Below are 26,941 nucleotides of genomic sequence, written 5' to 3' on the forward strand. Positions count from 1 at the left end.
TTAAAACCCCCTTCATGTTAAACCCCCTTATATTAAAACCCCCTTCATATCAAACCCCACTTCATACCAAACCCCCTAATATTAAAATCCCCCTTCATATCAAAACTCCCCTCTATATTAAAACCCCTTACACCCCCTATCACGTACTACCCTACTACACAGTAGGTGAAAAGCAATACGCCTGAGGGGGTAGTATGTCAGAATTCTCAGTAGGTGAGAAACCATAGGTGAGAAATATCTGGATGGCGTACTGCTTCCGGCGATATTTTGGAGTATGCAACCGATGGACACTACGCGAGTCAAAAATCCCATAATGCAACGGGACTGGTGCGGATGAGCTCAGAAAAAATGTGGCAGACAGCGTCGGCTCTCTTTAAGTATCAAACCTTGGTTAAACAGGACTTGTTTAACAATACCCGAATAAATTGTTAACTTGTTGAAGGTTTTAACAAGAAAACAGTTGTCACAGTGTTTGAAACTGTTTTTGTGATCTCCATCATGCCTTAGCTGGCCAAGCTAACGGCAACTAATTTACCTCAGCATGTTAACCCCGCCCACATCCATCCATCCATCCATCCATCTTCAACCACTTACTCCTTTTCAGGGTCGCGGGGCAACCTGGGGCCTATCCCAGGAAGCATCGGGCACAAGGACCCCGCCCACATTACATTGCTAATTGAGTTAACTTTCCTAATGTGCATTTTGCCGATAGTGCGGTTGCTTTTATCTGCTGGTCCCTTTAAGAATTTTATGTCTGAGGATGTTGAAGGTCACGTGACAATGCCAACATGGCAGATGTATGTCCTGGATTGTATTCATACTACACACACATTCTGATTAGTACGTTCTATGCAGTTGTGCAGTAGGTACTCCCTCGAATGCAGTACGCACTGCCACAATACGCGATTTTGGACACAGTCATGGTCAAATGTGTCGCTCAGACATTTGATTTAAGCTCTTCCTCTTTCAATAAAGGTGGTTGATATCAAGCTGAAAGGTGCATTAACACCACCTACTGGACTGGAGTATAACTGAGTATAAAGCGTTTATAATTGCAGTGTGTTGCTGCATCTGTGTTGCTTGGCAACCATTCTGCTAAATGTTGCTGAAGAACTACATTACTTGGTGGAAGAATGGTTATTTATCATTTGTACACCCCTTAATTCTCACTCTGATATGTTGAGTAAACTGATCTTATTTTTGCATTATCTGATTTCTACACAGATCCTGCAAAGTACAGGAGTAGGACACAAAGTAAGAGCCCACCTCCCAGAAGTAAGTGAAGCTACATCCATTTTAAAAACACATGCCATGAGTATTGAAGCAAACAGTATTTTAAAATTATTTCACAGTTAAACCAATTTTCCAAAAACTAATACAACACGTTTATTCACATTCATTCACATTTATTCTCTTGACTGGCACAACAGAAAAGCGCTATTGTCAGGAGAAAAAAGTGAGAGGATCATGTAAGTTGGTGTTATTTCAAATGTTAAATTGTTGACAATTTTCACTCTTTCATGCTGGGGTAAGCAATACGGCATGATGCGTACAACCACACAGAGAGCAGTCTCTCTGTGGTATTCTATGAGGTTTGTGCATCTGGGGTAGGGGAGAAAAAACACATCTGAACATTCGTATTGCAACTTGGAAACCTCTGCCCTCTGGGACAGTGAGAGATGGTCTCCAACTGAGATCAAAGTAGAATCAGCAGTTTTTGTACACTCTGGTCCCAACTCATCTCTCTCTGTCAATGCCAACACCAGAGGAACAGGGACCGCCTCCCTCCATTGTCTGAGGAGGTATATCTGCCATGCGTTCTCCCGACTGTGTGCAAAACCTCATATTTGACTTTCCATTCACCATGTGACTTCAGATGTCCGTTGCAGTGGCACTTAGTAATTTAGAGCTAGAGCTGGGAAGCAATAGAAGGACTTTATCTACAAATTGTCTTAATTGGGAGTGCCTAATATAAACCCATTGTTGCTTCTCTTGAGCCTGGCTCAAATTCTCCCACGATAAGTAACCCATGTACAGAGCTCTGCTTGCAGGTCCATGTCCAGCACACTTGGGAACTTTTGCACGTATAATAATTCAAAAGGGGAAAACTCCATGGCCTGGTTAACCTCGCAGACTACAAATAATAGGGCTTCTAACCATTTATCTTAATTATGACTATCCTTGTGTACGGACATATTGCTAATGTTCTTATCTGCTCCACTGATCTGTCCATTTGTGGATGGTAAACGCCGGTGTGGATCACTTTAATTCCAAGAAGATCATTCACAGAGGCACTTCACTCTCACAGAGTGCCAGTTCATTCATAAGGGATGTCAATGAGCCCTAGAAGGCACAATGGCATGTTTGGAGTGGCCTATGGATAGACCAACTGACACTTGCAGCAAGACACAACACCGAGTGCCCTGCCATGGGGTTATAATGAGCCATTTGGAAAAGCATTTCCCTGCGTCTTTATGGCACCAACAACTGGGTCCTTGACTGTCTGGTTTAAATGCCCTGGCTCACTCTGTACACACGATGGGGGTTAAGTTAGCGGTGCCCCAGCTTGGACATTTCCCTGTCAGTCCTGGCCACCTGCTCAAAGTCATTATTGAAGGTAACCCAGATGGGCAGCCAATGTAGTGCAGAAGGTGCTTAAGGAGGAGCTTCTAGGCGAGGAAGAGATTAGCAGGCTCTGAATGGCAATTCTTCTACATTACACCGTAGTATCGAGTATCATGTACTTTTGGTGGTATCGGTACCGACTACTAGATTTTTGATATCGTGACATCCCTACTCTGTTTACTTTCTACATGTGCATTTGTTATGATTTCTGTCCTGTCTCTGCCCCTGTATTGTCATTGTTTATTTTATGTGTCATCATTAGTTAATTTTGTTTGTCATTTAAACCCCTTGTGTCTCTTTGTTCGGTGCGAAGTATTGCGTGAGTTTTCTGTGTACCAAGCCTTTGCTCATAGTTTCACGTCTCATAGATTTGATCCTATTCTCGACCTCGTGGTTGGATTCTTGTTTAGCCTTGTTTATGCCCGTTTGCCGATCACGTGACCTTTTGCCTGTTTTTGACCATGCTATTTTCTCACGTTTTGGATTTGTCTGCTTCTCTTCTCTGCACTTGCATCCGTCCTAAAGCCTCATTACGTGACAGTTAGCAACCGCCTTTTTCAATACACGTAAAAGCTTTTTTTTTAAAAAAAAAAAAAAATCATGAGTGGGGTTTTACTGGCGTATTTTATGTCCTAGAATAAAAAGTGAAAATATTTTGAGCTTGTGTTCACCACAGACCTTATTTCAGGCTTTTAACCAAAATCCCATTCAAAAAACCAGTTGACTTTGGGATGGAACCGAAGGTTGCTAGCTCGTTTCCGGGTTTTGGCATATAATATAACATCATCCCTGCGCCGCTCTATGGTGACTGGCTGTAAGTTTAGGAAGCGTTTGATTTGATCTGCAGCGAAGTTTTCGATGAGTGGAGGACGAATTTTAAACATCAATATTGCAGTCGATCATGTTCATGTAATCGTGGTCACTCAGAATCGTAATCAGGATCGATATTCGATTAATTGTGCAGCCCTATCTACGTTTGGATTTGTCTGCCTGCCTCTCTTTAATAAAGCTTTTTATTTGCACTCTGCATGCCCAATTCATGTCACTGAACCTTTATTGTTTCTCTTGGAAAAAAAGAAAACCAGGAAAACAGGGGAGAGAGAGGAAAACAGAGAAACAGCTTGTTAAGACGCACCCATGTTAATTTGTTCATTCTCCCACACCCCCACCTGTCACAGAAATGATCAGCAAATTTTTCCAATCATTATGCAAACTGAAAAAGGTTCAGTAAAATAAATAAACAAACAAAAAAAATGTAAGGAACCAATCTGCCTGATTTGGTGAAACCCTTTTCTACTAATTAAAAATAATTGATTCACTTCATATTAAAAACTTGTCAGTGTCATGCATCCTGTTCATACTGTAGTTTATATTCATTTGGTTGTTTGTTTGTTTATATAGGTGTTTTCTATTGCCATTTCTCAAACTTTAAGTCAGAATGTGGCACATTAATAGTTAATATCTCGAAGTGTATGTATTTTTGATGTCATTGTTACAGTGTCTGAGCTGAGGATTGTTCTGTTGGGGAAGAGTCTCCAACACACCAGCACGGTAGGAAATTTTATCCTGGGAAGAGCTGCATTTGAGACTGAAGATCCTCCACATTCAGTAAAGCAGCACAGTAAGAGCGCCAGAGGACATGTGCAAGAAACAGACATCACCATCATCAACGCGGCTCATTTGTTTAACCCTCCACTAAAACCTGAGGAACTGGAAGAGTGTGTAAATCTTTCTGCTCCAGGACCTCATGCTTTTTTACTTGTGATACAGCCTCACAGCTTCACAGAGGAGGACAAGAACCACCTGGGATTGTTATTAAACCGCTTCAGTGAGCAAGCTCCAAACTATGCCTTTGTGATTGGTACAGCCACGTCTGGAGGAAAGTCCGACGCTTCTCAAAGGTTAATAAAGGAATGTTGTGATAGGTATCGTAAATATAAACAACTAGAGAAAAATAAGAATTCGTGTCGTCAGCTTTTTGATGAAATCAGAAGAGTGGTCAAAGAGAATGGAGGAAATTATCTTGTATGTAAGAGTTTTAAGGATGCGCCTGAGGAATCTTTCCACACTGATGAAGACCTTGCCAGACCGGGAGAGAGGAAAACATCAGATTTTCCAGATGACACAAAGGAGAAGAGCACATCAACTTCAGTGGGAGGTGCCTTGAGTAGAATTGGTAAGTGTTCATTTAAAGTTGAAGGAACATTAATTCCCTAAAGTCCACTTTGCCTTTTGTAAGTATTAAAGTGTATATAGTTTATAATCGCTTAGCCATTCAACTGAGAGCTTTGTAAATCCATCTGTTTTACTTGTCATTAGAATGTTTACTGATAAAAATGTAACACCAGTTTATTAATGTTTTACCTTGTTTATTCATTTAATTCAAGGTTTAAGTGCATTGCTCCCAGAGCGAAAGTTTGGAGAACACTCAGCAAGGCGTGAGTATTTAATATGCGCTGCTAATTGTTAATAAATAAAGAGGTGGTAGAGATGCAAAAATTATTTCAAAGGGCAACAACTAATTTAAACAGATTAATAGAGTACAGTTTCTGTAGTCAGTTTATTTATGTTTTTAAAGTACAAACTTTTAAAATGTCTTAAAGTGTGAAAGTAAAACTAAACAAACGTGGAAAGGAAAATAGTGACTGAGAGAGAAATCACAGTTTGCACTTCAAATCACACAAAGACACTTGTTACAAAATTTTGTTGGTTCACATTAAATGTTGAGTTGATTTATCTTGGTGTCCTTTTTTACATCAGGAAAAACGGAGGTATGTAGACTTTTTTACATTCACTGTGTACACTCACTGTCCAATTTATTAGGAACAGATCAGAATGAAGAAAAGGTGTGATCTCTGTGGCTTTTATTACCCTGGTATGAATGTTATTTCCAGATGGGCAGAAACTGCTGATCTCCTGGGAATTTCATACACTACAGTCTCTAGAGTTTACACAGAATGTGGACAGATGAAGACTGGAAAAAAAAAAAAAACAGGTGATTTTCGTAACCCCCCACCCACCAATCTTCAACTGTCCAGTTTGGGTGAGTGTGTGCCCCTGATAGCCTCAGATCCTGTTCTTGGCTGACAGAAGTGGAACCTGACATGGTCTTCTGCTGTCGTAACTCCTCCAACTCATCCTTCGATGTTTTGTGCATGCTGAGATTCTTTTCTCCTCATCACGGTTGTAAGGAATGATTATATGAGTTACTATATCCTTCATGTCTGGTTATTTTCCTTTGTTCACTCACAATAACCAGACTGGTTGAGCAGACAGGAAGGATATAGTAACTGTTACTATATCCTTCCTGTCTGTTTAACCAGTCTGGTTATTTTCCTTTGACCTCTCTCATAAACAAGGATTTTTCACCCAAAGAACTGTAGATCACTCAATGTTTTTTGTTCTTCGCACCATTCCGTGTAAGCTCTAGAGACTGTTGTGTGTGAAAATCCCAGGAGATCAGCAGATTCTGAAATACACAAACCAGCCCATCTGGCACCAACAACCATGCCACAATTAAAGTCACAGAGATCATGCTTTCTTCATTCAGATGTTTGATGTGAACATTAACTGAAACTCTTGACCTGTATCTGCATGATTTTATGCATTGTGCTGCTGCCACACGATTGGCTGACTAGATAACTACATGAATGTACAGGTGTTCCTAATAAAGTGACCGGTGAGTATATATGGCATAAATTGGCTTATTATAATTACATGTCTTGTTATACAAGAACCTAAAAAACATATTTTGTTTTTTAATATGTCATAATAACAACTTACAGCCCGAAGTTTTCACAATTACTTTCAGTATTTGGGTTTTTGCCTAAAAACTCAGAATTTGATTAAAAAAATGACCCACCTATCGTCTATGAATTTGAAAAAGAAATGTACAGTTTCACATCAGAGCTTCATACAAAACTATAAAATCTATTTTGCAATTTTTTTTTATTTTTATTTAAAATTTTTTTTTTACAAAGATCTACAGCACATCAGTCATAAATACTGATCGGTTTAACAGACAGAGACCGAATATGTTTATTTTCACATTTCCTTTCCATTTCAGTGCCAGTGTTGAACTTGGTGCTGTGTGGAAGCGATGAAGAACTAAAGGCCTCCATATCAGATCTCATATTGGACCAGAGAAATGTGGAGACTGGATTAGTCTGTGGACACGTTCTCAGGCTGGCGGTGATGCCAGCTCTCTACAACACTCATCTCTCAGATGAGGAAGTGATGGATAAGATTCTCCACTGTATCCCTGTTGATAATCCTGTCCATGCTTTTCTGTTCATCATTCCTGTTCCTCTCACTGATGATAACAAAGGAGAAATAGAGATGATTCAGATGACCTTTAGTTCAAGCTTCTGTGATCATAGTATAGTTCTTTTTACCAACAAGGACTTTAATGAAGCTGCTGCAGTTAACATTGTAAACCAAAGTTCTGAGATGGAAGAACATCTTAGATTGTTTGGGGACAGATATATGATCTTGGAGGGGGAGGGGAACAGGAGACGTAAGCAGGTGTCAGAACTGTTAGACAGAGTAACAAATATGAACAAGATTTATACTCTCCCAATGTTTATTGAGGCACAGAAAGATGGAGCTAAACGACCACTAGAGGAAGAACTGTCTGAAATGAAGAAGCAGCTTCAAGCAAAACTTCAGGAAGAATGTGAGTAGTTTATTACCTGTGTAAACATAAATCATGTAATGTCTGGGACATTCGTGGATTGTATAAACATATTTACTTAAGCCAGACACTGATTCACATTGAAGTCCTTCCATAGACCAAAGTTGCTAGTTTCAATATTTCTCAATATTAATATCAGAATGAATTATTAAATCTGAAATGAGACTTACTTAATAAATATTAATTAACTACTTTCAGGTGCTGAGGGTGAAATCTCTGGCTCCAATTGTCTGAGAATATTACTGATTGGGAAAACAGGAAATGGGAAGAGTGCAACAGGAAACACCATTCTAGGAAGAAAAGAATTTGAGAGTAACCTGAGCTTTCATTCTGTGACGAAAATGTGCCAGAAGGGAATTGGAGAAGTGCAGGGCAAATCAGTAGCTGTTGTGGACACTCCAGGACTCTTTGACTCCACATTTTCAAATGAAGAGGTAATAGAAGAAATTAGGAAATGCTTCTCAGTGCTGGCACCAGGACCCCATGCCTTCATCATTGTGCTGAGTGTGGGAAGGTTTACTGATGAAGAGAAGCAAACACTGAATCTGATTAGGATGATGTTTGGTGCTGAGGCTGCGAAGTACAGCATAGTGCTGTTTACTGGAGGGGATCGTTTGAAAAATACAACACTCGAAGATCATATCAGAACCAGTAACCAGGAACACGTGAACAGGCTAATCAGGGACTGTGGTGGAAGAGTTCACTTGTTTAATAACAATGCAAAAGACACCACCCAAGTCAGTCAGCTTCTCCAAATGATTGAAGAAATGATAAAGTTCAACAGGGACGATTATTTTACTAATGAGATGTTCGAGATGTCGGAGATGTCTATACAACAGAAACAAAAGAAGATACTGAATGAGAGAGAGGAGAAGATGCAAGCTGAAAAAGAGGCTCTGAAGGCCAGATATGAAGAAGAACTGGAACAGATGAGGACTACTATGGAGAATGAGAGACAGACGTTAGAAGAGGAAAGATATAAAAGGGAAAACATGTTTAAGCAGAGGGAAGAAGCATTGAGGCGAGAATATGAGGAGAAGGAAAAAGAAGAGAACGAGAAATGGTTACAAGTGAACCAAAGAAGAGAAGAAGAAAAAACACGACAAACTGCAGAAAATAAACGTATGCTGGATGAGATGAGGAAAGAAATGGAAAACGAAAAAGCTAAATTTCTCCAACAGCAAGCTGAAAGAGATGAGGAGGACAGAAAAAGGGCAGAGAGAGAGAAAGAGATTAAGGAACAGTTTGAGAAGCAACAAAAGCAAGCAATTACAGATCTAAAAATCAAACAGCAGGAAGAGATTAAAAAGAGAAATGAGGAAGAACAAAAGAGAATAAAGGAACGGGAAGAAGAGACAGAAAACTGGAAGAGAAAAATGGAGGCAGAAAATGAATTGAAGGAAGATATTGAAAGGAAACTGAGAGAACGAGAAACACAATGGACAGAACAGACGAGAGAGAGAGATGATGAATACAGGAGAACAAGAGAGAGACATGCTGAAGAACTGAGAGCACAGGAGGAACATCTGGAGCGAATGAAGAAAAACTTTGAAAAGGAAAGAGAACAAGACAGAAATGAGTGGCAAAAGAGAGAAAAGAAGAAAAGAGAGCAAATACAGAAAGAGCATATGGAAAACACAAACAAAATAAAGCAGGAGTATGAGGAACGGGAAAATGTAAGGAAAGAAGAGTGGAATAAAAAAATCCAAGAGGACAATAAAAGAAGACAAGAAGAGATGCAGAATCTGAAGAGAATGCAAGAGGACATGCTGAAGCTGATACTGAGACTGAAAGAGGAGATGGAAGCAGCAAGGCAAGAGGAGATCAAAAAGACACAGAAAGCAGATAAAGGAAGAAAAGAAAAAGAAGACCGAGCCTGCAAGAAAATTAAAAATGACTACGAGAAGAAACAGAAAGAAATGGAGACCAAATATAAAGATGAGTATAAAAAACAAATTAAAGAATTGACTGAGAAGCAAAAAAAACATTATGCCCGTCTCAAAGCTCAGTACGAACGCACAAAAAAAGAGTTAGATGAGAGCAAAGGAAAGAAATGCATTATCCAATAAAAGCTTAATGATACGTTTTGATGTTTATATTCACAAAAGGACAAAAGAGTTTGGAAAAAGAATCCAGGTTTTTAAAACATCATTGCTTACTTTAAGCTGATTAGAACTGATTGTAGTGTACGTGGACAGGAGAGGTCAGATCGTATTTTCCAAACATAACCGTACATCAGGTTTCAGTCATGTACAGTGTTTTCATGTTTCATTTAATGTTCTTGTTTCCTGCATTTATAAATCTTACATGGCACATAATTGTGTTTAGTGTACGTTTACACGCTACACAAATTACACAATCGGTTGCGGAGCTTCACATTATTGATGCTGATGGGTTCCAGTTCTTTATATTATTTTATAAGTCACTGTACTTTTGATTTTACTTTAAATACCTTTTTACCTTCAGTATGTAATCTGCGAAATCCTGTACGGAGTGATTTGTGTGAGTTTTTTGTTATTGTTTTGTTATTGCCAAAAATGCCTGATTTTGCTGTAGCTTTTTTTTTTTTAAAAAAACAATTTGAGTTTGGAGAAATTGCACTTTCGCACTGATGTTTGCTGTACTCGTGTTCGACACACATGAAACAAAGAGGGCTTTGACTGAATGCGCGTTGTGATGACATCACATGACGCGTCTTGGTCCAAATCTGTGCAAAATCTGCAGTAATTTTGAAAAATCGCAAACTCCTCTGAATACCGCGGGGTTTGCTTGATTCTGCGTTCATTTCTGCGATTGCAGAATCCTGGAGGGACTGACACATGCGATAATCAACAGCAACGGGGTGTCGAGTTTCTAAAACACATGGGACAGTTCAGTGTTTGCAGCTTTATTTTGTTATGAGAGTAAAGAATAACACAAGGCCTACACTCTGCTCTTCTTCAAGAGACTTTTCATGGACAAATCTGACCAAGTTCTGTTTCACCGTTTCTAACCACCGGTGAGACCTTCAACAGAGTCATCACATACTACCAAACTCTTCTAATTCTTCTTACCTTGTACACTTGTGCTCTAACTCCAAAAGTATTGGAGCACAGTCCAGTTTCAAAAGTATTGAGAAACAGTCTAGCTCCAAAAGTATTGAGGTACTCTATAGTTCTGAAAGTATTGGAACACTGTCTAGCTTCAAAAGTATTGGGATACTGTCTTCACTTCTGATACCACTGAGGCTGTATGTCATCATGTCCCTGCTTTAAATGTGCATGTTGCTTTGCCTGCAGCTTTCAGAAAAAAAGAGACATGTTGTATACACAAAAATAGGTCTTTTTGGGAGACCATGGAGAGGAGCCTATTCCTCCTGCTGTTTTCATCATGATTCCTTTACTTAGAATCTGAATGGTTCCTAACCAAAAAGTATTTCATATCACGTTGAATTGTTTGCAGATTTAATGTATTGTTCAGACATCAGATTATTGATCGTGTAATGAGGAGTGATACAAAAACAAATACAAATAAATAAATGAACGGTATACGTGTAAAAACCTGTTTATTAGACTTGTTCTGAGCAAGGAGCATGAAATATCCTCAAGCACGTTCCATCATCAACACGTTAAAGTCTGCATTCAAACCTCAGCTTTTCACCGAATCATACCAGTTAAATAAATCAAGCTTTAAAAAAAAAAAAAAAAAAAAATCACATTATAAACATTTCCCACACTCTTTCTCTCTTGTCTTAACTACAAACGGTTTATTTACAAAGTATACAAAAGTCCAGGAAGTGACAGTGAGAATGTGTGAGTCTCTGAGAGAAGAAGAATCCACACTGAAAGTGCTGTTAAAGGCGTGTCCTCTACTGCACTCTGTATTTATAGAACCAGCAGAGGCCTTTAGTGAAGTTCCAGCCCAGTGTGACGGAGAGAACGTAGAGGAGTGCGAGCAGAGCGAACGGGTAGAGCAGAACCGCCGTGTTCTTCAGAAAAGGTAGAGCTGAAACACACAGCAGGGGACAGGAGGTTAAAGTTCATATCATTACGTGCATCTAGAAATCTAGCATTACCGTCATAAACAAGATGTTATTTAACAAAGTTTAATAAGTACAATCATTGATATGGAAAGGTTTTCTAGAAGGACAAGTTTATTTAAACTTTACAGAAGGAGTCTCCAGTGTCAGTGCTTTGTAGCGTTTCAGACGCACGAGTGAAACCGGGAAGTAACGTGTTTTGTGGATGTTCCATAACATTAAACATAACTGTAAACAGATTAAAAACTCTTGACGTGTCATAATAAATAATTGTTACTGATATAAACGTAAGGAAACAATTTTTAAACGTCGCATTTTAATTATATTTACCCGCTTATTTTGAGTTTTCTCTAACATTTGTAACGCACATTGTAATTTACATAGACACATACGGATAAGAAACACACACATTTGCTATAATCGAGTCTCTCACACACACACACACACACTTACCGCTGTAGCCGAGGAATGTGATGTATATGTAGTATCCGATGGCGATCAGCCACATGGTGTTGCCCACGAAATATCCCACGAACCAGTCGGAGTTGATCACCACAATGTCTGAAACACAAACACACTCGTTTACACTACACAGGGAGAGATCATTCTCATCTGAAGATTACTGACTATGTCGACTCTCTAAATTCTGTCTGCTTTAAAATAAGAACTGAAGAAAGAAATGCATCACTCTGTTGTACTGTATACGCTAAAATAAAACAGCGCCCTCTACTGCTCGCTCTGTGATAATGGTAAGATCCAGCGGTGCTCGCAATAAGGTTTTCAGTTTCACGTCGGCACGTCTCCGAACTTCCTGTAACTGCTGGATTAAATCACACTATTATCACCTCTATTGTAAAATAAATAAACTCTTGGAAGTGCAAAATTTACTGCATACAGTGACGGTCATGTCAAACATATTATCGTCAATAAGTCCAAATAAAATAAAAAAAAAAAGTTCAATCCCAAAACATAAAATCAAACACTGTATTAAACTCCTGATAAAAAAAAAAAAATCTTAGATCTGAAAAAATAATCCCATATTACACATCGTGATAAATTAAGGCTAGCTATAACAATCAGTAAAATGATTCATTTACATTCAACAAAAGAGGACTAGATAGATCGACAGATAGACGGATGGATGGATACATGTACTTTATTGATCCACGAGGGGAAATTCCTGATCAGACTCTACAATACGATATTTCCACACACACTATTACATTTCCCTACGCCATTTTCTCTTGGATATTTTTCCACCCTCCAGCCAGCTCTCTCCTATCGTACATCAGCTACCAAGGCTAACACTTGCTTCCTCTGAAACCTGAAACCATCCAAATGCCACCCCCGCCCCATCCCAAACCTGCAATGTCACAGGGTGGTGTAACACACTCGGAAGAAAGTGCCATCTACCGCCTTCCACGTGATCTAACAGATGCCCGTGATTGGCTTGCATCCCTATGATTGACAAGGGAGAGGGAGTATGAAGGAAGACTCACGGTTGATGAAGAACAGCTGGAGGAAGTGTAAGATGACCAGCAGAGGGTAGAAGGCGTTCAGATGCACGTCGAAAGCGTAGCCCCATTCCACATCGTAATCCCTGCTGGGTTGCTTCATCAGGTATTTATTACTGACAATCCTACATATAAACACACACACACACACACACACACACACACACTCAGTTATTAAACATGATACTGTGTTGATGATGTGATCTGGATCATGATCGGATCTCTGTTTGGATACCTCTCTCAGCTTTAAGGCCCGGTTCATGATATTACAGTATTAACGTTTAAAGGTGCAATAGGTGATTTCTGACTTGCACGAATAACTTTGAAAATATGTAAAAACATGATAAAAATAATGCTTTGAGCCATGGCCTCAGCAGACGTGTAATAAGTGGCTAAAAAAAAACAAACCCTGTTTGGAAAACTGCCTTCTGGTTCAGAATGCTTTGGAGATATGCTTTGGATATTTTACTCAACGGGCCACTGCAGATCCTGGGGGAGGAGCTTAATGAACACGGACGGGAATAGGAAGTAAAAAACAAAAACAAACCCATTCATATGTCAAACCTACCTACGTAACCTAATAACAGAGAAATTTAATAAAAAATGTATCTAATGCACCTTTAAAATGTAAGCACACTTTATAGCGCTGAATAATAAACGTTCGAAAAAAAGTGCCCTACTCTCCCTAATGGGATATTCTCCACTATTCTTTCAGACGTTAATAATTAAACACCAAGTGCAAAGACGCTACACACAGCATTTAAATAAATAAACAGATTCATTCAGCATATTTTAATTTTACGCCCAAAATATCTGGCTTCATTTAATTAAATAGTCACAAATAACTGATTATTTACTTATTTCTGTAAACTTGGCTAAAGTTCAGTCTTAGGTCATCCTCAAGTGCATTAAAGGTACAGTCAGTGATTTTGGCTAAGTTTAGCGAAAGCTAAAATATTTAAATATATAAAATATTTAAAAATGCATTTCATCCTTTCACTCTTACCTCAAAAGCCACCCCCCTAAACACATGTACAACTGCTACAAGAGCTTTCTGAATTGACGGACAACCCGATTGACAGGTGAGAAGAGACACCTGCTTTTCCTGATTGGTTGGATGTTGGTGTTGAGCGCTGTATGTTTTTCCTGCTGTCTACAGAGATGAGATTTTTTTATTGAAGCTGCAGAAATATAATGGAAGTTTACAAATTACTCACTGAGCGCACCTTTAAATGACGAGCTTCCCGTTCAGATGGTTTACCCGTTACTAGATCTGTCTAGTGGCTCATCTATGAATTTACTGATTTCTTTTTGGACTGGTAATACACAGTGTAAAAGCAACACCAAATTATTGATATTTTGTGAATAATTGTGATTTCGGTATTAAGCGAAATAATCATTTTAGCCATTACTGTTCAGCTTTAAATCAAAATAGTCTTAATAAAATAAATTGGAATTCATATTAATGCAAATGAAGTAGCATGATGTAGTAGCAGGATTCGGTTATATATTTATTCAGTATGCGGTCTAACCACGCCCATAGCTCCGCCCCATTCCCGCCCTGTGTGTTGTAGTCATCAGATCTGAAATGTATACTTTCAAATGTGAATTTCAAAAATTCACAAAGTAAAACATCAAACAGACCCCTGGAGTTTGAGAACCGCTGGTATTAGTGATATTCCTGCGTGCGCTCCGACTCACCACATGAGGGTGGAGATGAGCAGGCCGACGCCGATGCAGTCGATGAACACGACCCAGAGTAAGAGCTTCAGCGTCTCCACAAACCCCATATCTAACACCAGACCAAAGCCTACTGTGGAAACTGTAGGGAGAAAAACGTGCATTAAATAATAAAACAAACCTTTTCACTCTCATACACACACTAAACACACCTTAAACACACTCTGCTTCATTTCACCATGTCATTTGTTCACTCATATTTCTTTTCTTTTATTTTTTTAGTGTGATATAAAACTAATTAACTACAAAAGTAATAACTAATAAATAAATAAATCATAATAATAATTAATAACCTTCTTTTTTTTTCCCCCAATCAAGGGTGTCAATAACTCTGGAGGTGACGATATATCATTTGGGCAAAAATGATTCGCCTGTTGCACCAAATCTAACGAATCAACCAAGATATTGTCTGATATTCGTTGTCTGCAAAGTGATTTTTAAAGTGTTACTGCACTGAAACTTTGCATCTACACTGTAATTTTCTGCCTAATTAATTTCATTAATTGCCTTGTTATCTTGGGTATGTACATGTCCTTACCATCATTATTCTTACCGTACGTGTGCTCCTATCCCGTTCTCTTGCTTCTACACTGCCACTTTAAATGTTTAAAAAATTAAATAAATAAAAAAACACCTCATAAGTTTGTGATTTATTTATCCGATTGAATCTAAGCTCCGCCCTCGTCGGGCGCAGATTTTGGCCCTCTCACTCAGGAAGATCATGACGTACCGATGATGCTTCTGATTTGTCTGAGATGAGACTCTACCCTAATATGATTCCTTCCTCTTACTGCCTCCTCTCACATCGAACTCACAGAATATTAAGGTGTAATGTTTAACTGATGATCAGTGTGTGTGTATGTGCCCGTGTGTGTATGTGTGTGTGTACTGACCGCACAGCCAGATGCTGAGCAGCACCAGGAAGGCGGGGTCATCGCGGGCCCACTGGTCTTTGGTCTGTTTGCGGTAGTGGAAGTTGCGGTACACTTTCTGCGGCGAGGTGAACAGGTAAAACATCTGCCACATGGCGAACTCAAAGTCCATCTGTTTGAAGTGCACGAGGCGGCGCAGGTACTTGTAGCGCTTCGCGCCGGCGGTGTGCCGAGCGGCATCGCGGGAGTTCAGGCTGCCGTTGGTCTGTTTATGTGGGGAGTACGCTGTGGTGGGCAACATACTGACACACACACACACACACAGAGATTATTACAACCAGAACAGTGAGAGCAGGAGACATAACTTTACTCAGTTTTCATGCAGCAGTGAGATGCTTACTTTTATTGTACAGTTTATTTGCTTATTATTATTATTATTTTCCTTATCTCATTGCATTTTATGCTTTTTTTTGTTCAATATCTACACTGTCTTTTACTTTATATAATATTTATTCTTATTGTCTGAGCTTTCATTTGACTTATTATCTTATAGTTATCATCCATTGTCTTAATATATTCCAACTTTAGATCATTTTATCACGTTGTCGCTGTTGCTCTAGTTTATCATTCTATATCATTTGGTCTCCTAGTAACCTTTTAAAAACTTTTCATTACTGCTTTACCCGTCGTGTTTCTTATTCTCTGTAGTGTGGTGACAGCAAACCAATCAACACCTTATCCGAATCAAGATTTCTACAGCGTTCTGGTATAAATTATTCCGTTCTATTCATTTTACTGTGTTTATTTATTATTAAAAACAAATGAATGTTACTGGTTTGTGTGATAAACTCATGTCAATTCTGCGATCTTCTCGTGTGCTAAAATATTAATAAAAGTGTCTGTAACAGGCGTTAATGCCATGACGTAGCTCGATTTGTATAAATACTGCAGTCTACACTAGGATAGATAGAGAGAACACTGTTTAATACTTTAACACCAAACACTCATGTTTGTGATCATGAAAGCTGCTGAACTCCCACCTACAAAGTAAACAGTGTGGTTTATTTCCAACCTGAGAGATATATAAACACCCAGGTACTTCATACTGTAAATTTAAGAAGTGTTAAGTGTGTAATCAGGTTATATTTCTGTACTCAGAACTTCAATAAACAGGAAATGACTGTATATAATTAATTACTTAGTAAACCTAAACCTAACCCAAGGTTATATGAAGAGTGTCCTTTATAAAACTCAAAAGTAAACTTGAATGCAGAACGTTTTATTTCAAATGCTTTTTCTTCTAAATCCTATATATTACTGAGATGAGATATAAGAAATAGACTGTGTAAATATCTGCATAAGCCTGAGGCCTGCGTTGACATCACCACAACAGCGCTGTGACAAACTCCATTAAACCTTCAAAAGCACGTATTTCACTTTTATATTTTCTATAAAGAATCAGATCATTTACACACCTGTTGCATCGGTAATATCCTCAACCTCAATAAGCCAGTTCAGGTTTCTTCTTTTCTTTTGCCAGCACTACAAAAATCAACACATCACAGCCTTCAGATCAAACACTTCCTGTCGCGACCTGAACACGTAGCCTATGCGTCGTACGTCATTACGTCGCTGCGTCATTACGCACGCCGCTTCGAGGAAGTGTAGTCATATTAATATGGAGGACGAAAAATGACTTGTAGCCTACAAACAAACAAACAAAAAAAACAAACAAATACAATTTGGTCATGAAAAGGGGCATAATTTAATTAATACCTTGATTTTCTTTCTACGTTTCAATACGTCAACTTCTATTTGGGCTATTTATTTATTTGTTTATTTCTATCTATCTATCTATCTATCTATCTATCTATCTATCTATCTATCTATCTATCTATAGGCTACATTTATTTATTTATTTATTTATTTATACTTAAGTCATTTTCGTCCTCCATATACTAAGAGTGTCTCAGGAAAAACAGTGAAGGCTGTTATATTAGCTGATAAACTTCACTGAAACCGGAATTAATTCATGAATCCTAAACCATCTTATATTTATAATTTTTCTATGATAGTTTATAGTTTAGATTCAGATTTTTATATTCTTTTCAGTTTTATGTTATTTTGTTCTGGGATGTACTAGTTTTTTTTTTTTTTTTTAGTTTCTACATCTATAGCAGATATTTTTCTTACATTTTAATATACCTTAGTTTTAGTTTTAGTTCAGCTTACAGAAACACATGAATGCACTGTGTCCATCGGTTAAAATGACAGGAACAGGCAATTTATTAATGGTTTATTGACCAAAACAAAAACAAAAACGAACAAACAAACAAAAAAATCAGTCCGAAAGTAGTTAAATCTGAGACAAGTGAAAACACTGATTTCCCCCATAATTAAGTTAGCTCCAGTAATTTTTTTTTTTTTAAAAGGTAAATTGGAAATCAATTTAGAGACAATGCTGATTTTAGTCATATTTTTAATAAATATTTAATTTTCCTATACTTTATGCAAAAAAATTAACTTTTTAGGTTTTAATATAATATCCCTGGTTACTACTTTTAACTATTTCTAATAATCTTGGAATCAGCTAATATTGTATTGTATATTTTCCATGTGCCCTGACTGTTATCTGAGTAGCCTATATTTGCTTACATTTTGTTCCATGTTTATATATTTATTGTTCCAATATTTATTTATTTATTTGTTTATTTCAAGTTGAATTAAAGTTTAATCTTCCTTTTGTAGATGCCATCTAATATTTTAGCATTGGTTTAATTCAAAAAATGCCATACATATTACATGGCAAAGATGTACATGTTGAATTTTATTAATTGTGTATTTGTGTATTGTATATTTAGGACAAATTCTGGTTATTTTATTGGTGAATAAAGTAGTACACAAACAAAATCCGAAGTATTTAAATGGGGAAAAAACTAAACAAACATACAATAAATATACAAATAACGCACGTGTAACTTATTGTATGTTGACTGTAATAATATTTAAACAGTTAAAGTGACAGACATTGTGTGAAGTCAGAAGTTCAGACATTTATACAGTTTGTGTGTGTTTGTGTGTGTGTGTGTGTGTGTGTGTGTGTGTGTGGGTGTGTATGTCTGTGTGTGTATAAAGCTACATAGCCACCAGGGGGCGCCATAGAACTGCTGAATGATCATCTAAATCAGCCTTTCGTACCCTGTAGTACTCATTTTAGTTCTCTGTTCCCGCTCTCACACGTTTTAACCTCATGAACAGTGTGTTAAAGGGCAAAAAACACACTGATTAGGTAAATTAAAGACAGGTATAGTCAGGACAGTGGCGCTACTCACAAGCTAAACATCTTACTAAAGTAAATATGCAGAGATTACACCAGGGTGTGAATTACAGGGTGTTTTGCAGGAACTGACCCCGCTAATTAAAACTTCTAACATCAATAAAGGGAGTAAATAGTAAATATTATGTTTTTGGAATTTAATTTATAAAATACTTATAATAGTTAACATTAAAATATGTCTCCCAATCGTACCTGAAAGACACACTATTTTCTGAACACCCCTACAACGGGCTGTACCACTTCTTAACTGCTTAACTTCTGAAGGATGCGTTAAACTTGACCTCCTCATTATTTATTCATTCACTGTTAAAAGAAGCTAGCAAACTAGCTTAGTCATGTAACTTACGTGGAATTAGTTTTCCACACATGTTGACTTATTTATATCGCATTAATAATAGCATCACTGACTATTCATTAATCTTAGCTATTTAGTTTAACTTACTAGCTAGCTAGCATTCAGCAAACTGATACAGGAAAGCTTTTAGACATTAACTGTAGCCTATTATTGTCTGTATACAGGTGCATCTCAAAAAATTTGAATATCCTGGAAAAGTTCATTATTTTCTGTAAGTGAATGCAAAAAGTGGAACTTTCATATATTCTAAAGATTCCTTACACATAAAGTAAAATATTTCAAGCCTTTTGTTGTTTTAATCTTGATGATTACGGCTTACAGCTCATGGAAATCAAAAATCCAGTATCTCAAAATGTTAGAATGAAGAATTTATAATACAGAATTGTCGACCTTGTGAAAAGTATGTTCATTTATGCACTCGATTCTCGGTCGGAGCTTTAATCCTTCTACATGAATTACTGCATCGATGCGGCGTGGCATGGAGACAATCAGCCTGTGACACTGCTGAGGTGTTCTGGAAGCCCAGGTTGCTTTGATAGTGGTCTTCAGCTCGTCTGTATTGTTGGGTCTGGTGTCTCTCATAGATTTTCTAAAGGGTTCGGGTCAGGCGAGTCGGCTGGCCAATCAAGCACAGTAATACCACGATCAGCAAACCAGTTACTAGTAGTTTTGGCACTGTGGGCAGGTGCCGAGTCCTGCCGGAAAAGGAAATCAGCATCTTCATAAAGCTCGTCAGCAGATGGAAGCATGAAGCTCTCTAAAATCTCCTGGTAGACGCTGCATCGACTCTCGACTTGAGAAAACACAGTGCACCAACACCAGCAGATGACATGGCACCTCAAATCATCACTGACTGTGGAAACTTCACACTGGACTTCAAGCAGCTTGGATTCTGCTCCTCTCCACTCGTCCTCCAGACTCTGGAACCTTGATTTCCAAATGAAATGCAACATTAACTTCTATCTTCCCCGTGATTGTGGTTGTGTACTGAACCAGACTGAGAGATTAAAGCCTCAGGAAACCTTTGCAGGAGTTTTGAGTTAATTGTATGATTAGAGCTCTTCTCAGGTCGACATTTCTGTATTATAAATTCTTTATTCTAATATTTTGAGCTGTAAGGCGTAATCATCAAGATTAAAAAAGAAGGCTTGAAATATTTCACTTTATGTGTAATGAATCTAGAATATATGAAAATTCCACTTTTTGAATTAGATTAAGTAAATAAAGTGAACTTTTCCATATTCTAATTTTTAGAGATGCATCTGTAGGACAAATATCAAACCTTTCCTTCCTTTCTTCGTTCCTTCCTGCCTTCCTTCCTTCCTTCCAGTCCCATTAAACCACACTGCCTGAGATCAGCCTAAACATTCATAAAACTAGCTTTTACATGATTAAACCCTTTCAGGATAATGAATCTGAGTGCACAGATGGTCAAACTGAACATTTTCATGTCAGTCGTTTTAAAACACCTGAAAGCCTTATTGGAAAATATGAGGTAGTGTTAAACACATGATAGGCGAGTGTTACTGAGTAATAAAATATACAAGCCAATCGGAGTCCAGTATGCAAATGTCATCCTCATTTTTAGAGCTCATCCAAAACCCATGACCAGCCAGGTTTATCCTCACTGATAAAAACTGTTCTGTTTGGGTCTACAAAAAGTTTACTGCTTTGAGTAGCAAATAATTGACTGACGTGGACGATGCGTCTAAAATGCGGTGATTCAGTTGAAGATTAGCTGCATTTAAAGCTCTTTCTCTGTCTCACACACAGTCTGATTTAAGTCTGTGAGTCTGAAAGAGGACTCATCCACTCCACCTCCCGTAAAGTCATTTTCTGTTTGCACCCTTGTAAAACGTGTAGCTTGTGTATTTTTAACAGCCGCCTGCATCTCCATCCATATTTTATACATTTCATCCAATTTTAATGCTCTCATTTTATAGCCCTGCTGCTTGCTGCACGTTTAAAGCAAAGGTTCAGCAAAATAATAAAAAATAAATAAATCAAATTTACACATTTTTCCATTTTACTCCAGATGTAGTCGATGAGCCAAGACAGATTTATGTAACTACAGGCTAAGAAGTAATGGAAGTTGATTTCACTTAAATAATTTCCGTTAAATACACACACACACACACACACACACACTGCTATACTCTGTATACAGAGGCTTGGTCTGTCATCAAAGTTAGTGCTGTGTCTTATGTCAGATTATTAAGTGTATATGAGAAGGAAACATGTCCGTGTCGTGTGTATAGGTCAAACATTAGACATGGAGATGACGGGGTGATGCCAAATTCACACCCGAGTGTGTAAAGGGTGAAGGAGGCACAGTGTCAGGCTAACTAAACATCCCCTTTAAGGAACGTCACACGAACTTCACATGTAAAAATTTACGAACATTTTGTTTCACACATTTTTTATACGTAGTGCTTGTGTTTTTATTTTGATTTTCTCACACGATTCGTTTATTTCCACACGTGATCCCTTATCATCCACATTTTTACTTGAGTTTGTTCACATGTGTCATTTCAGGGCATAACATACTGTAGTGAAAGTGCACCTTCATGATTTTTCCACATATTACTCACAATATTCATTTGGGGAAAGTTTAATTTGAGATGTCTGAAACACCTTCTTAAGTGGATTTTCTGCATGTGGCGTTCAGATTATACAAATCATCTGAGTGTAGTTTGCACCTCTGAGGTTGCCAGATTTATTGTTTTTCTTTGTAGAAGCATCCGAGACAGTGGATTTCAATAGCATCTAGGCCACCACCTTCAAACAGAAGTGCTTACCTTTAACCCTACTGCCTTCAAACACAAAAACACTGGGGGAAAAAAAAATCAGAGATAGAAAATGTGGACTGAAGGAGGAAATAGACACATAAAAGCGAGAGTTGATTTCAAAATAAATCAGAGTAATATGATAATATACACTCACCGTTCACGTTATTAGAAACACCTGTACACTTGCACATTCATGCAGTTATCCAGTCAGCCAATCGTATGGCATCAGCACAATGCATACAATCATGCAGATACAGGTCAAGATTGAAGACTGGAAAAAGAACAGGTGATTTTGTTTCCCTAATCTTCAACTGTCCAGTCTGTGCCCCTGATAGCCTCATATTCCTGTTCTTGGCTGACTGGAGTGGAACCTGATGTGGTCTTCTGCTGTTGTAGCTCATCCACCAAAATCTAAAATCCATGTTTTGTGCATACTGAGATGCTTTTCTGCTCAGCATGGTTGTAAAGAGTGATTATTTTAGTTATTACAATATATTTCCTGGCAGCTCGAACCAATCTGGCCATTTTCCTCTGACCTCTCTCATCAACGAGGCTTTTCCACCAACAGAACTGCCACTCACGCAATGTTTTTTGTTGTTCACGCCATTCTGTCTAAGATCTAGAGACTGTTGTGTGTGAAAATCCCAGGAGATCAGCAGTTTCTGAAATACACAAATCAGCCCATCTGGCACCAATAACCATGCCACGGTTAAAGTCACAGAGATCACACGTTTTCCTCATTTTGATGTTTGATGTGAACATTAACTGAAGCTCTTGACCTGTATCTGCATGATTTTATGCTGTCACATGATTGGCTGCTGCCACATGATTGGCTGATTAGATAACTGCATGAATGTACAGGTGTTCCTAATAAATGGGCAGTGAGTGTATGAATGAGATGATGGCAAGCATTGAAATAAGCCAATTATAATTATAATAGTCCTGGTTGTACTTATCACATCAATCACTGCCAATTTGATTCAATTTAACAATATGGCTTCCATCCTCACATAAAATAGCACTTGATCCAGTGCAGCATTTTTCATTTTTGTTCGCGGTTTATATACAACCCCAATTCCAAAAAAGTTGGGACGCTGTGTAAAATGTAAATAAAAACAGAACGCAATGATCTGCAAATCTCATAAACCTGTATGTTATTCACAAGAAAACATAGAAAACATATCAAATGTTTAAACTGAGGAAATGTACCGTTTTAAGAAAAAAAAAAAGAAGGTCATTTTGAATTTGATGGCTGCAACATGTATCAAAAAAGTTGGGACGGGGCAACAAAAGGCTGGAAAAGTAAGTGTTAGTAAAATGAAACTGCTGGAGGTTAATTGGGAACAGGTCAGTAACATGATTGAGTATAAAAAGAGGATATTAGAGAGTGTCTCAGAAGTAAAGATGGGCAGAGGTTCACCAATCTGTGAAAAACTGCATCTACAATTTGTGGAACAATTTCAGAGTAATGTTCCTCAAGGTAAAATTGCGAAGACTATGAATATCTCATCATCTACAGGACATAATATCATAAAAAGATTCAGAGATTTGCAAATCATTGCGTTCTGTTTTTATTTACATTGATTTACATTTTACACAGCGTCCCAACTTTTTTGGACTTGGGGTTGTATTTACAGGCCTCCCGAAGGCGCGAACCCGTATGCACATGTACACTCTGCACCACCAGACAGTACAACACATGACATTTGGTCAGCCCCATTTCCCCATTCTCCATTCCTCCAAAGCTCTGCCACTTCAGATAACCACACTTTATTCCTCTGCACCTCTTTCACCTCTTTATATTGATCATTTTTTGTATTACTTATTTATATTCTGAACTAGAAATGTGGTTTGGGACTGGACTCCTAAAAAAAAAGGTCACAGAATGACAAGTAGCTTTAGCTTCTAAGCTTCTAAGTTTCTCTTTTCTTCCCTCCCTCTTTTTTCCTGGCTTGTTATAAAAGCATGAAAGTTGCAAGTGAAATCAATTAAAGCGGCTGTGTGAAAGGGCGCTTTCACATTTCTTTCCATAAGAATTTGTTCTTCTTATATTTGATTCCACTTGTAAATTAAAAGCAACTGCCAAATGACTACATGAATGCAAATAATGTACGACTGAGAATGTGTTTTGATTGTGTTCACCTGCTTTGTATTTAGGTTCTGAACAGTTTATCTATTTGTTCTTTCCTTTGTCTTTGGTTCATTGCGAAGCCTTGTTGACTGTATCATGAGTTTCTAAGCCATGTCTTGCTGCTGTTTCTTAGCTCTTTCAGCATACAATTCGCTCCTTCAGTTGGCTGCTTCTGGAACAGGCTCACTAATCTTTATTGATGATGGAACTCATGATGGTAGCAGCAAAATGAATTCAGAAGTTTACAGGAACGTTTTGTCTGCCAATTTACAGAGAAATGCAGCCAAATTAATCAGGAGGAACTTCATCATGCAGCAAGAAAATCAACTAAAACACACTGCCAACTCAATAAAGGACTTTATCATGTGGGAAAAGTGGGAGGTTTTAGACTGGCCAAGTCAATCACCAGATCTTAACCCAACTGAGCAGCATTTCACCTCCTGAAGAAGAGCCTGAAGGGAGAAACCACCCCCCCCACTCCCCCCCCCCCCCGAAACAAACAACAACTGAAAGAGTCTGCGGTAAAAGCCTGGGAAAGCATCACAAAAGTGACTACATTTCCCATCCTGCACTGCGGCTTACAAACAAGGCCGCCATGGACCGCAATTCCCAGAACACTCATTCATTCTAATCACGCACACCTGCATCTAATCTCACACGCAATCACACCACAGTTTAAAAGGACTTTCGAGGCATTCGCTCTTTTTGCGAAGTATTGAGTGTTATCACCGTACCAAACGGTTGTATCCTGTTCCTCGTTTCGATTCATGTCCTTCGATCTTGTTTCTTGATCCTCGTTCTCGATTCTTGCCTTGCCTAGTTCATGCCTGTTTACAGATTTCCTGTTTCTTGACCACGCTATTGTCTCATGATTTGGATTTGTCTGCCTGCCTCTCGTTATTAAAAGCTTATATCTGCACTTGCATCCGTCCTAAACTTCATTACGTGGAATACGTGACAAAGAGAAGAAACCAACAGTTTGGTGATGTCAGTGAATCGCAGGCTTGATGCAGTTATTGCAACTAAATATTAAGCGTTATTTACGTTGATTTACTTTAACACGATCTGTTCCTATACTTTTGCTCACCTTAAAATTGAGTGGTCTGCCAGCGAAGCTGTCATGTTCAAAGTTATTTAACACATCTAGATGTATACAACCCTTGGCAAAAATTATGGAATCACCACACTTAGAGGATGCTCATCCGGATTAATATTTTTTTACTTTGGAGAAAATGAACAAATCAAAGATAGGACACATTCATGAAACATACCTCAAAGAAATTACATTAAATTGTTTTTATTAATGGAATATTTTTTTTCCAGATCACGTAGAGGAAAAAATGTATGGAATCATCAATAAGCTCCTCCTCGGGTTTTTATGACGGCCTGAATTCTTTAAGGTGTGGACTTCACCAATGAAGAACAATATTCTCCATCAAACTGGTTCCACCTTTAAAAATTTCCACCATAAATTTTCAGTGGGATTGAGATCCAGATTGTTCGCTGGTCAGGTCATTGAGTTAATCTGCCTTTCCTGAAGAAAAGCTTGAACTCTTTTTGCTCTGTGGCGAGATGCATTATCATCCTGAAAAACGACTTCATCATCACCAAACTGATTTTCTATCGATGGCATGAGAAAAGTGTCCAAAATTTCAACGTACACCTGTGCATTAACTGTTGAAGTCTCTCCTGGTCGTTTACCTGACATGCAACCCCATATCATAAACGAGTTGGGAAATTTGATTGTTTACTTCAGGAAGTCATCTTTATACTACACCAGACGAAAGTTCCAGCATCATCTCCTTGGCCAATGCAGATTCGTGATTCATCACTGAACATCACTTTCATCCAGTCATCCACACTCCATGATCGCTTCTCTTTAGCCCACTGTAACCTTGTTTTCTTCTCTTCAGGTGTTAGTGCTGGTTTTCCTTTGGCTTTTCTATACGTCAATCCCATTTCATTCAACCGATTTCTTACAGTTCTGTCACACACATTGACTCCAGTTTGTTTTTGATTTGTTCATTTTCATTTTCTATTTTCAAGGCATATCGCTTTGAGGTTTTTATCCTTGGTCGACCTGTATGTTTCCCTTTTTCCTGTTTTTCCCATTTTGTTTATACTTGCACCAAATTTTAGACACAGCTGACTGGGCACAACCGACATCTTGTGCCACACTCCGTGTCGGGTTTCCTTCTTGAAGGAGTTTTGTAATCCTTTTCACTGTTCCAATTGACAACTCTCTTGGTGGGGCCATGTTTCCTTTCAAAAAGTCCAAGATGAAGGTCTGTAAGCAATCTTTTAAGGTCTGTAAGCACGCTCTTTTAACTGCAGACTGATTTGCATGTTTAGACTTGTGCTGGTATTTCTTTTAGAAATGCAAATTACAAAGTGATTCCATATTTTTTGCCCCTCTACTTGATTAATTAATTAATTAATTAATTAATTAAACTAATTTCATTTAACTTGGTTGAGTTATGCTTCACGAAGCCAGAACGTTCAGCCATTAAATAAAAATTGTTTTGTGTTATATCTGGGCTTTGTTTATTTGCTACAAAGTAAAAAAAAAACCCGGGTGAACATCCTCTAAGACCATCTATCGTCTCATATTCATCTTTTGTCCTCAAACCCAAATGTCTTCAGTGTATAGCAAAAACAAAAGAATCGGCCTTGCCGTTCGAAACCTTTCGGAGGGGACTGTATACATTTTCCTGCCTTCGACCCACAATAAACGCAATATTCTAAAATACTATGAAGTAGCGTCACAGCTACAGTATTTTAGCAACGTGGTGAATTTCAATCTATCTCACAGCATATGTGCCACAACGAGAATCAGGAAGCGCAGCAGCTTAACTCTACCTGTCCTT

At 38.1% G+C, this 26,941-nt stretch overlaps 2 protein-coding genes across 2 annotated transcripts; one reads left to right on the plus strand and one right to left on the minus strand.

The window, feature by feature from the left end:
• Positions 1–248: 248 nt before the first annotated feature.
• Positions 249–9,387, plus strand: LOC128615127 (GTPase IMAP family member 8-like). The gene is made up of 5 exons (XM_053636985.1): positions 249–1,275; positions 4,124–4,801; positions 5,013–5,063; positions 6,692–7,300; positions 7,517–9,387. Coding segments are annotated over exons 1-5 (3,210 nt in total). The 5' UTR covers positions 249–1,274.
• Positions 9,388–10,845: 1,458 nt separating this feature from the next.
• Positions 10,846–17,111, minus strand: unc50 (unc-50 homolog (C. elegans)). Its single transcript, XM_053636613.1, has 6 exons — positions 16,938–17,111; positions 15,484–15,764; positions 14,552–14,672; positions 12,836–12,975; positions 11,790–11,897; positions 10,846–11,302 (listed from the first exon to the last, which is right to left on the minus strand). Exons 2-6 carry the CDS (start codon positions 15,761–15,763, stop codon positions 11,166–11,168), a joined length of 786 nt encoding a protein of 261 aa, XP_053492588.1. The 5' UTR covers position 15,764; positions 16,938–17,111; the 3' UTR covers positions 10,846–11,165.
• Positions 17,112–26,941: the final 9,830 nt, after the last annotated feature.

This window comes from Ictalurus furcatus, chromosome 11, assembly GCF_023375685.1.
Source record: "Ictalurus furcatus strain D&B chromosome 11, Billie_1.0, whole genome shotgun sequence".
NCBI lineage: Eukaryota > Metazoa > Chordata > Actinopteri > Siluriformes > Ictaluridae > Ictalurus > Ictalurus furcatus.

Excerpts from the sequence above, each read along its gene's own strand:
- unc50 (XM_053636613.1), bottom strand. The coding sequence starts at position 15,763 with ATGTTGCCCACCACAGCGTACTCCCCACATAAACAGACCAACGGCAGC. Across the intron at positions 12,976-14,551 it reads CTCATCTCCACCCTCATGTG|GATTGTCAGTAATAAATACC; the intron begins GTGAGTCGGAGC and ends GTTTATATGTAG. Across the intron at positions 11,898-12,835 it reads CCAGCTGTTCTTCATCAACC|ACATTGTGGTGATCAACTCC; the intron begins GTGAGTCTTCCT and ends TTTGTGTTTCAG.
- LOC128615127 (XM_053636985.1), top strand. Across the intron at positions 4,802-5,012 it reads AGGTGCCTTGAGTAGAATTG|GTTTAAGTGCATTGCTCCCA; the intron begins GTAAGTGTTCAT and ends ATTTAATTCAAG. Across the intron at positions 7,301-7,516 it reads AGCAAAACTTCAGGAAGAAT|GTGCTGAGGGTGAAATCTCT; the intron begins GTGAGTAGTTTA and ends AACTACTTTCAG.